The following is a 12,068-nucleotide window of genomic DNA, read 5'->3' as shown; positions in this document are numbered from 1 at the left end:
TTTAGGGATTTTTTTTAGCATGCACAATAGCAAAAGTCTGGCAACGCTGGTTTCCCAGGACTAAGGCAGCTCTGCTGTAATCGCTGCGGTGAGCTGTCCCCTTTTCCCAGCTGGTACAAGGGGCTGTTGACATCTTCAGGTCCCCGGCTGCAGCAGTGGCCGTTATCCTCTGGCCGCACCGCCAGACCCATTGTATATTTTTTATACCTACCAACTTTAAAAAAAAAAAAAAAAGGAACCCAGATCTTCACATTGAGTGCAGCAAATTCCAAAAGCCCTTGTGGGGGCCACAGTATGCTACAAACAAACCTACAAATCAGCTCCTGTAATTTTTTTCTAGCACAGCGAGCGTGTAAAATAACAGAAGCTGTTGTACATTATCTCTCTTTACAAGTTGCCCATGGCAACCAATCAGCGGCTACCTAGAATTTTATAGAATGAGCTTGATAAATGTTACTTCAAAGTGGTTTGGTGACCATGGCCAAAGGGGTCTATGTACTAAGCCGTAGAGATGATAAAGTACCCGACAATCAGTTCCTAACTACCATGTCACAGGCTGAGTTCGGTGAGAGCGGTTAGTGAAATAAATTGTGGGTCCCGGGAACCTCTTACTTTAAAAAGTTGGGGTCCCACACCACTGTTTCTGGGTCTCATTACATATTATGCTTTTTGAGCTCCCTATACAGCAACAGACCACCTACACATCCCCCATACAATGTCCCCTCTAATTTTATGAAGGCTGTGTGCGGCAAAAGATTTTGGCTGTGCAACTTTGGAAGGAAATTAAAATTTTTGTGCGTCACTTATATATAACTGGAAAATGACGTTCAGCATTTGTGTTAACTTTACTTCAAAATTATATTAAACATTTAAACATTCAAAACACAGCACACAATGTAGTTAATGGGTGAAATTGAGTCCACAACTGCAAAAAGGGACCACTGCTGCTTTGTGCGCTCTGTTGTAATGTCTGTGCGCACGCTTGGCGAGTTGTGTGCGCGCGCACGCGCGCACAGCTTAGAGGGAACACTGCCCCCATAGATAGCATACCCTCCAACATCTGGAGGGAAGAAATCGGTGCACATTCGGAAAGGGGTGTGGCCAAATGGGCGTGTTCAGTGGAAAAAGGAGGTGTGGCAAAATCCCCTTTCCGAAGGTGTATTGGCGTCATTTAAGATCATATACCCGGGGCCCCAGGTATAATGTTAGTAGCACTCACCCTGCTTTCTGTGCCCCCGGGGCCTCCTCGTCCTCAGCCGCCCGCCCATAAGCTCAAAAACTGTATCAGGGGGCGCCCCTGTGCTCTGTGGGCCCGGGGTGCACTGGCTTTGCACTCCCCTAGGAACGGAGAGGAGGTGCAGGGGTTCCAGGGAGAAATCCCTAAGCAAGGTAAGGACTGGAGTCCCACTGAGTCTCCCTGCAGTGCAAATGTAGTCTAAGGGGGATATTCAATCTCCGTCGAGCATCTCCCGTGGGGGAGATGCTCGACGGGCCCTATTCAATGCTGTCTTCCCCGACAGCATTGAACAGGGTTTTCTCCCAGAACGAGCCCGACATCTCTAGCTGTCGGGCTCGTTCTGCCGAGAACAGCCGGGAAGTGACGAGATGCCGGCTGCATCTCGTCACTTCCCGGCCGCAACTCGCGGCCACGCCCCCTTCTCGACCCGCTGCAGGCGGGACATTGAATCCCACCTGCGTGTTCTCGGTCGAGCTGACCGAGAACGGGACTGGCTCACGGCAGGCGAGCAAGCTCGCCTGCCGTGATCGGAACATTGAATATCCCCCTAAGCCTCATACTACACAAGGAGCAGTTGGCAGATGAAGACTACATTTCCCAGAGTTCCAGAAGCCACCTCAGAAATCGGTACAGTTAGATTTAGCCGGTACAGACCATTAAAAAACGGTACTGTACTGGCTAAATCGGTACAGTTAGAGGGTATGAGATAGGATAGAAAGGGGATATAGGTGTAAATAGCAGTTGGGTCAGTGCAGGGGGCTAAGGGGGGAAGGAAATGCTGGGGTTAGGGAAGGGATGAGGTTAGATAGTAGCCCTGCATGTCTCTATTGCCCAGCTATTTACAGTATATCCAGCATGCTGGATAAATGTACCTAATTGTCGGGCCAGTGTTCTCACCAGGGAACACTGGCCCTGACAGATCGCTGTGTGCTGTGATCTACAGTAGCAATGCTCAGAAAGCTCAAGCACATCTCCCCGTGTGTAGGCCCCATAAGTACATAGACCCCTTTATCTCTCTTCAAGATTAGATCAATTTCCCTTTTTATTGACCATTCTGTTGGTGAATGTGTACATACAGTATGTGACACAACCAAACACGACACACGCCCATCAATATGGCTTCTGTGGCCGACTCCACCTCCTACAGTAGCAGGACCATAGATGTCAGACATGTTTTTTTTATTTTAAACATAATATACATAACATACACACATATATTTATATAAAGGTGGTGTGAGTGTGTGTGTACCCAAACATATCTTGCCTCCGGGGCAATTAAGATGAACTTATTCCACAGTGCGCAGATGGGATACGGTCATTGGGTCTACAGCAACTAGGTCGACAAACATTGGGTCGACATCACTAGGTTGACAGGCAGTAAGGTTGACATGGGTCTAGGTAGACACGGGCAAGGTTGACAGTCAAAAGGTCGACATGGGGTTTTTCAGTTTTTTGAGCCGACAGGCAGCATTTCCTGCCCTACCATCCACTAGGGCGTGATGGAAGAATAAAATAGTGTGCCGAGGGTAGCTAAGCACCGTGCCCGAAGCAAAGCGAGCGATGCAGTGCACTTCAAACTGTGTCCATGCCGACAGTGTTGACATTCGGGTAAAAAAAAACAGTGAAAAACCCATTGTCGACCTTTTGACTGTCGACCTCGCTCATATCGACCTAATGCTTGTGTCGACCTAATGTCCTGTCGACATAAACCCATGTGGACCCATTGCTTGTCGACCTAGTTGCTGTAGACAGAACGATCCCAACCCGCCCAGATACACCGTCAAAGGCAGCACCACGTAACACACAATGGACGTCACTGCCCCAGGATGTATTTAAAGCAAAGAAACTACAATTTGTGGCGATTTTATGTTGATGTAAAAGACCTGAGAAATATTCAAACAATACAACATCCAGTGAAAAGGAATTAGCAGCAAATAAACACATAACAAATAACGTTACTTCATAGATTTTTTTATGACATTCATACTATATATATTGGCACAAAAATAAGAACTTTACATTTTTCACAATATCAGTAGCCCATTTATTTTTTTGAGGGGGGTGGGGGGCACTTTTTTCATGATCAGCATTTTGTGAGGTGAATGTTAATCACGGAAGAAAGAAATATCGATCACCACCGGTTTGGTATTAAAGCTATTGATCAAACAGGAAAACCTTGGAAAATAACTCTGAACGAAGTTCTTGTGAAAACCAAATGGTTAACAGGCTGGGGGGAAATGTATCAAAGCTTGGACAGAGGGCCTTATTTTGGTTCATTCTTTCTGACAAAATCCTTCTTAGATGGGCAAAACCATGTGCACTGCAGGTGGGGCAGATGTAACATGTGCAGAGAAAATTAGATTTGGGTGGGGTTTTACTTCAAAGTGAGATCTATATTGCAGTGTAAAAATAAAGCAGTCAGTATTTTCCCTGCACAGAAACAAAATTACTCACCCAAATCTATTTCTCTCTGCACATGTTACATCTGCCCCCCTGCAGTGCACATGGTTTTGTCCATCTAAGAAGGATTTTGTCAGAAAGAATGAACCAAAATAAGGCCCAGAGAGATGAAGTGTAGAGAAAGTGCCAACCAATCAGCTCCTAGCTGTCGTTTTATAGGCTGTGTTTGAAAAATTACTGGAGCTGATTGGCTGGTACTTTACCTCTCCAAATTTTGACACACCTGCCCCTGGGGGACATTATACAGTTTATTCTTGCCAGATTAATAACAATTGTTTAGGCTATTGTCAAAGGCAGATATATTTACTTACTAAAAACACATGAACCCCCAGTATCTCACCTGCAGTCCTTGGTAACTGCAAACAGGTCATTACTTACAGATCAATATAGTAAAAGCAGTAATCCCACAGATATTTTAACTTAAAAAAAAAAAAAAGTTAAGCACCTTTTAATCATACATCCTTTTTCTTAGCGGTTCGTCTACCAACTATCTCTTTTTCAATAGGTCTCTGGAGGGGAAAACAAGTATGGCCACCAGACACAGTCTGTCTTCTACAAAGTAACGGACTCACAGAATGCCAGGTTATGGCACTTGCCAGACTAGAAGACTAGTAACTTTGTAATCAATCTGTTGCCCTCTCACAATGCAGGCAGCATTATTCTAGCTGGATCTTCCTTCATGAGAATATTATTTATCAATGTACTAGGAACCAGTTGAGGCACTTCAGGACTAATATTAATGAGGCAGTGAATTGGTTTAGCCCAGAAAATAGCTCTCTACACTATGTACTACTATACTCGCTCTAAATCCTCCAATTTTGAAATCTAGGTAATGACTATTATCCAGAATGTCTGAAATTTAGTATTTTCATGATAATTTCCCCACACTGCCCTGGCTTTCCTCTTCCTTACTGAAGTGTTTAGCAGTGCTCCTCACAGTGACGATACAAGGAAACTCACTGATGATCTGTGTAGGACATGCTTATTATAAAGCAGCCATCCTTATTCCTATACTATCAAGTTTTTGAAAGAACCCGCTATTTAGCAGAACCACCAGAGGGGGCTGCAGCACATTTCAAACATGGGAACCACAGCAACTGCCACTCCAAACTGACTTACTGGCAGTGGGTGTGGCTCCCCTATTTGAATTTTGAACTGTGCTGCAGGCCCCACCTCTGGAGCCACCACTGATAACCAAACCCACTGTCCTGCAAGAGCTGCTTCCCGTAACTTGACTCACTCATTTTCACGACTGGCATAACCCTGGCACTTTTTTAGGTTTACACTAGTGAACGAACATGAAACACAAACTTCTGTACACTCTCAAAACAGAAAGGATTGGAGCATAGCCTATAGGTGAGCAGGACGAGCAATTATATCTGTGTATTTGGGATTGTTCTCCTTTGTATCCCATTTTTTATACTGTTCTATCAACATTTTCTTATGGTAACAAGTCAAGTGGGTGAGAAATTGCTAAGCATTTGTTATGGACCATTTGAAGTCATGTGTGTTCAATATGTTGTCTGATAGACATGGGGGTATACATTAAAGAAAACAGGACATTTTTGGGTGTTAGTCAATGATCACCCTAAAAAGGGACCTGGTTAAGAGATGGAAGTTGCTGCGTCCACTCTTGTATCAGATGCTGGAGCCTCAATAATATGCAAATGTAAGTGTCAGCTCCTCCCCCTGGTGTGCCATGAATGAGACGCCCACTTTCAGCATCTTTGCACACTGTGACATCATCGATGATTTGACACTCCACCATTGAGTGCACCGTCTGCAATTGCAGTTTCTCCAGCCTGGACACGGCCTCTACCCCAGAACGGAACCACTTTCACTGACACACCCACAAAACTGAATTTTTTGAACTTCACTTTAGGCCACCACCCATCCCTCAAAACATCGCTCCACCACATCCGACATTGGCAGTGCACCTACCTCTGGATCAGGACATATTTTATTTTTAGAATGGGGTGTGGGACTCTAATAGTTCCTTTAAAGGCATTTTTATGAACCGCTCCAGGGGATGCCCCCTTTATAGGAAAACCCCAAAGTGGCCTCCTCACTAGAGCGAAGAGTCTGTTTACAGAAACCAAGAACTGATATTTACAAAACCCCATACGCATCGAATCTTGTGATACATCGAAGGCCCCATCGCAAAACCGCTCAGCGTGGACAGATGGGCTGAGCGAATCCCTGATTTGAACACTAGTTGGTTTTATCAGCAGTAACACATACACGCCAAGCAATAACGTAAGACAAAGATACTTCAGAATAATCAACGAATGTTTGGTAGACAGCTAGACGTCTCATTGTCCGCATAGAGGATGGGGAGCTCCTGAAATGTAAACAGCACAAGGTCGAAAGCCCGTTTTGCGTAATTCAGTGACGCACTTGCAATGACACTTTAGCGACTTGCGTACCTAATCCAACCAAAAATATCTACATCGCATGATTCACAAAATAAAAACACCCCCTTTTTAAATTCTTTTTGAACCACAGTCACCATTTTTTTTCAGTAAGAAACATATTTTTTTTTATCATTTATGCTGCGTATAAATATATAAGATTAACACTTTCTTCACAAGAGATGTTGGCATATACCATAACAATGAAAGGGGGGAAGGGAGGGTGCAATTTTTTTTAAAGAATTGTTAATGGTATGTAGCTGTGATTGGCTGCAGAGCAGACACTGGCCACCAGGGGGCATTGCGGTGGTTTATCAGCCGCTGCACGTTTAGCTGTACCAGCTTCTCACAGTCTGCGCGTGTTACTTTTGTTTTGTGTTTCTGCCATTTTTTATTTAACAGGCGCACTTTCTTCCTCCTGCTTTTGAATCCTCTAATTTTCCAGAGTTTCCTCCGTTGACGGCTTCGGGGACTTGGGTCTTGTCCACGCACTGCTCCATGCGTTTCATTATCAGGTCCAGAAGGGTATCCACGGATTTCTCGACATTCTGCCCAATGGCCGCACTGGTTTCAAAGTATGGAATGCTGGCAATACAAGAAACATTACTCGGTTATGCTGCTTGCAGTCCCTCAACTAGGAAACGTTGCTCAGCTTTATTCATGGAAAACTAGTTTATAGGAAAATAGAAAAACAAAAGAAATGGTACTTTTTCTCACTGTAAATTATAAATTTGTATTTAGAAAAAAAAAAATTATTAGGGCAACATTATGTTCAAACCGGCGAAAATAAAAAGACATGAGGGGGAAATAATGTGTATTATGGCAAGTGTGCTAGCTTAGATTCTTTATTATATACTTTATATAATATAATCTCCTGAGGATCCGATTTCAAGACCCTTCACCCTCTGATGTGATCCACTGCCTCTACCCACCACACACCACACAGACTCTCCCTCTACTCACTGCCTCCCTTGTTGTCACCTAACTCAGTCGTTCCCGGTCATGCTCTCCTTGTCAGTTACTACTTCTCCCTGTCATCCACTGCCTCTCCTTTCAGCCTCTGTCATCAACTACTGTGCCAACTACTACCTTTCCCTTTGACCCCTCCCCCCATCACCCATTGGTGATTCAAGTCAACCTCTGCCTCTCCCTGTCACCCTCCCCTTGTCACACGCTGCCTCTCCCTTTGACCCTTTCACATTGGCTCATCCTATCACCCCCATCCTATCAGTTTGCAAGCACTTCAGCAAAAAATCCCGACAAGGGGGGGGACGTGGATCGCCCCCCCTTGCAGGCTCAATGTGCTCGCCACGCAGCGGGCACGGTGCCTCGCTACGCTTGGTGCACTAATTTATTCTACCTCTATGGGTGTCATGGAGAATGTTCAACTATTCTCTGTAAAGCGCTGTGGAATATGTGTCTAAAATTGTACAATTGAGATTTAAAAAATATGAATAATTGTGCAGCCCAAATAACAAAAGTCCATAAGCTTATCTGAACCAAATGTGATCAAGCTACCTGGGGTCCAGAACTCCTCCTGCCAAAGAAAGTACCAGCTGTAATATAACCCCTGATGAAGTCTTGAATAGAGGATGAAAAACGCGTTATCATCACACATTCTTAGCTACCTGCACACTATCCTTCTGAAGTCATATAAGCCTGTTTTTACCATTAATCTGTGTATTAATGTAATTATATAAATTAAAATGGACTTTCTTTGGCAAAAAGATTCTGGAATCGGGCAGCTTGCTTACAAATATTCAGATAAGCCTATCAAATATCAATATTTGGTACACAAGTCTCATCAGTGTATACACAATACTGCACGCGGTCTCTCGGTTTGAACCACAAAGCAAATATATAGAATTATCTTTAAATTTCTCATTCTTGTAACTGGAGAAATCCAGGCCAGTAAGTTGTATGGGTCTCCAGGTCTTATACTTGCTGTGCCATATGCTACCTCCCCTGTACCTTGCAACCCTTAAAATACATAGTAACATAGTAATTAAGGCTGGAAAAAAGACGTTAGTCCATCGAGTTCAACCTATCTGACTTGTAACTAATGACTTGAGTAAGTCATATCCATAGGATTCCCTTAGTGGCCAAAAATGTATCCAGTTTTTTAAATTCATTAAAGGTAGTTGCTGTAACCACCCCACCGGCAATGAGTTCCAGAATGTTACTGCTCTAATGGTGAAGAATCCTCTTCTTAATTCAGTACGGAATTTCCTTTCCTCGAGCCTCAGTACATGCCCGCGTGTCCTAAGTATAGGCCTGTTAGTGACCAATCATCTCCCAGTTCCATGTGATTCCCAATCCTGTATCTGAACATACTAATCATATCACCTCTCAGCCTCCATTTCTCCAGTGAAAACATGTTCAGCCTGGTTAGCCTATCTGTGTATTCTAGTGATTCGAGACCATTTACTAGCTTAGTCGCCCTCCTCTGTACCTGTTCCAATTTATTTATGTCCTTTTTAAGGTGCGGTGCCCAGAACGGAACACAGTATTCCAACTGTGGTCTCACAAATGCCTTGTAAAGAGGCACTATCACATTGGCATCCCTTTAACCCATTCCCCATATTTCCTTTATAGCTGTATTCTGTTCTTGCGAGTGAAGTAGGTAGAATGCAGACCAATGATTACCTAGTACAGACATCCATATTGGTTCCTGCTAATGTACGTTTCCTTAGGTGGCATCGAACTACTTACTTGTATTTATCGGCAAGCTCCTTTGCCTGCCTCTCGTTGACCTCTCTCTGGTCTGACAAGTCAGCTTTGTTGCCAATTAATACGATATCTGGATTCTCACAGTAAGCGTTGGCTTGAAGCTGACCTGTAATTTAAGAAAAAAATAAAAAAACAAATTTGTTTTCCAGCTGACAATGAATAATACAAGAGAGTTCCATTTGTAAATTAGGGGGTGTTCCGAGTGTGTTAGGGATACTTCTGGTGTCTTACTGATCTTTAATGCGCTGTGCACCTGATCTGCAAAATGCCAATGGCGCTGCTGGTCTGATTCAGGCAGAGCGGTTGTCGATGCCCCTCCCACAGTACAAACATCATTCATTTAATCAAACTCCCATCTTAGTAAATTTCCCCCTAGGAGTCATTAAAAACACCATAGATTTATCGAATACTGGAGCGAGACAAAGGGACAACCAATCAGCTCCCACTTGTCATGTTAGAGGCTGTGCTTTAAAAAAAAATGTTAGAAGCTGATTGGTTGGAACTTTCCAATTCTGTGTAATTAAAATGGAAACGCAGCAGGTGTCTGCTACAGACTGTCTGTCATTTACTGTAAATGGAACATAGGTGATTTATTTGAACTTTTGTGGTTTATTGTAATAAACGGTTATTCATTTTAAAAATATATTTATTGCAGCAAACTGTCAGCTTCTTAGCGCCCGCCTCTGGTGAATTTAATCACTGTTTGCATTGTTAATGTAGGTTTTATTGGGTTATTTAGAATGACATACCATCAAACAGCACATGCATAATAAATGTGAAATCGATTTAATTAAATATGGGCCCAGGGGGTTCTGGGGATTTCTTGTATTAGTCTTGGGCCACAAGGGAAAGCCTGTGGTCATTTAGAAGTGTCTTTGTACATAGTATAGTGCAGATTTCAAGACAAAACTTCAAATGTCAAACAGATTGCCATCCATTATAATCGTATAAAGATAGAAAAACCAATACACGCTAATGAGTGTCCCAGTCACCCTCCGGGACTGCTGTGTCTTGTTCAGCCATGCCCCTTACCTACCCCATGCCCCTTACCTACAAACAATGGTCTTGTGGTTGAGCGCCTCAGGCTAAGTAAGATCGTTCATTGGATTCAGTATGTGTGACCGGCGGGAGTGATGTCAGAATCTGTACAGCAAGTATACTTACCCTCTTCTCCTACCACCTTACCTAATCCCCCCCCCCCCCACCTCTCACCAACCTTAACACTAATCTCCCAATTGGTGATCATCTGTAACTACCCCCCCAAACTTCCTTTAGTGGTCCCTAAACCTACCCCCCCAGCCTAATGCTATTACACCCTGGCATACTTATGTTCGGGATACCACCTTCCGGCGCCTGTATTTTGACCGCCGGAATCCTAATTGCCGCCAATGTAACCACATCCCCGCTGATCTATCTCATGAAATCTGGACCATTCAGAAGAAGGACTTCTCCGCAGTGGAGGTAAATACATCGCACTTACTCATCCAGTTCCGGACATTCAGAAAGCTTTGCTGACTGGTGAGGTCGAACATTAACAGGAAACCCATCGCATCCCTGAAAAACGCTGTGGTGAGGCTCCGAAACCTGGGGGGGGGGGGGGGCAGAAAATGCTCAATAAGTAACAATCACCCACCAATAGTACAAACCACCAGAGCTACAAATCTACACAAATAATGTCAACGTATTTTGGGGTATAATCTGTACAAGCAGAGGAAATGAAACATTAGAGTTGACTGTACTGGAATATATATTTTTGTTACACACACACAAGTTTTATGTGTTATGTAAGGAAGAAAGTGACTTTGTCCTGTCTATATTTATATACAGTACATACAGATGTGTCCACGTACATCATGGCTGCAGTCGCGCCAAACAGCCTCTCCCCGCTAGCCAGGTCCTGTAAGACTGCTATTGCTGGGTGACTTTTTGCCAAAAATGTGCATTAACCACAATGCAATGCGACTAGGAAACCCCAGCAATATATATTCTATATGAATAAGCATTGTTCAAGATGGAACATACATAACAAAATCATCGCCTGTCTAATCCGGGCATCAACGGGTTGCGGTTAGCATCCTGGAGGATGGGATGCCGGCAGTCAGAATACCAGTGCCGGCATCCAGACTAGCGGCCAGAAGACCGGTGGCAGAATGTCTACATTAATGAGTATGCCAATGCCGGAATCCTGACTGATGGTATTCCGACTGTTAGTATGCAGGGTAGGTTACAGTTAGGTTTAGGCACCAGTTGGGGACTTAGGTTTCGGCTGTGGGGTTAGGCACTAAGAAGGGTTAAGCTGCGGGGTGGGAGGGTTAGGCACTAAGGGGGGGGGGGGTTAGCTCTTAGCTCTAGGCAACAGGTGGGAGGGTTAGGCACTAAGAGGGGGGTTAAGATGCAGGGTGGGAGGGTTAGGCACTAAGAGGGGGGTTAAGATGCAGGGTGGGAGGGTTAGGCACTAAGAGGGGGTTAAGATGCAGGGTGGGAGGGTTAGGCACTAAGGGGGGTTAAGATGCAGGGTGGGCGGGTTAGGCACTAAGAAGGAGGGGTTAAGCTGCAGGGTGGGAGGGTTAGGCACTAAGAAGGAGGGGTTAAGCTGCAGGGTAGGAGGGTTAGGCACTAAGAAGGAGGGGTTAAGCTGCAGGGTAGGAGGGTTAGGCACTAAGAAGGAGGGGTTAAGCTGCAGGGTGGGAGGGTTAGGCACTAAGAAGGAGGGGTTAAGCTGCAGGGTAGGAGGGTTAGGCACTAAGAAGGAGGGGTTAAGCTGCAGAGTGGGAGGGTTGGCTCTAGGCAGCGGGTGGGAAGTTTTATTCCGCATTATTAAATATGCAGAGACACTTTATTTATATATAGTATTAATGGTGATGGACTGTTACGACTTATTTTCAAGGGTAATTCCACTTAAAATGTCATTTTAATCCATCATCCTGCTCACCCATCTAGCAGTAGAGTCCATTCTAGCACCCTGGCTTCTCTTTATTGCCTGAGGTGTCACACTCTGCTGTGGTGCTTCTAGCACAGGTCTGATCTGTATTTCAGATCACAATGTGCTAGAAGCACCACATTATACAGTGACACCACAGGTAGGAAAGAGGAACTGCATATATTTTAAAAGATGCCGGTTCTAGAACGCTAGAGCAGACTGGGGGAGTCTCATAATCATGGTGATTCAGGAGAAAATACAGTCACCAACTCTATAAACCTTTGAGACCAGGTGAGAACCTCAAAAACTA

The 12,068-nt window shown here is 44.3% G+C and overlaps 1 protein-coding gene across 4 annotated transcripts in view; it reads right to left on the bottom strand.

The window, feature by feature from the left end:
* Positions 1–3,192: 3,192 nt before the first annotated feature.
* Positions 3,193–12,068, bottom strand: part of RAB27B (RAB27B, member RAS oncogene family) — a 163,291-nt gene continuing 154,415 nt past the window's right edge. For all 4 annotated transcript variants that reach the window (XM_083155206.1, XM_083155205.1, XM_083155207.1 and 1 more), the window contains 3 exons: positions 10,319–10,422; positions 8,821–8,944; positions 3,193–6,693 (listed from right to left, as the gene is read on the bottom strand). In XM_083155206.1, the coding sequence (XP_083011332.1) occupies positions 6,504–6,693; positions 8,821–8,944; positions 10,319–10,422 (418 nt within the window). In that variant the 3' untranslated portion in view covers positions 3,193–6,503. The remainder of the gene's footprint in view (positions 6,694–8,820; positions 8,945–10,318; positions 10,423–12,068) is intronic.

This window comes from Crinia signifera, chromosome 1, assembly GCF_055691185.1.
Source record: "Crinia signifera chromosome 1, ASM5569118v1, whole genome shotgun sequence".
NCBI lineage: Eukaryota > Metazoa > Chordata > Amphibia > Anura > Myobatrachidae > Crinia > Crinia signifera.
Note: the sequence above shows the minus strand (reverse complement) of the source record. Positions and strands in the feature narration are given on the sequence as shown.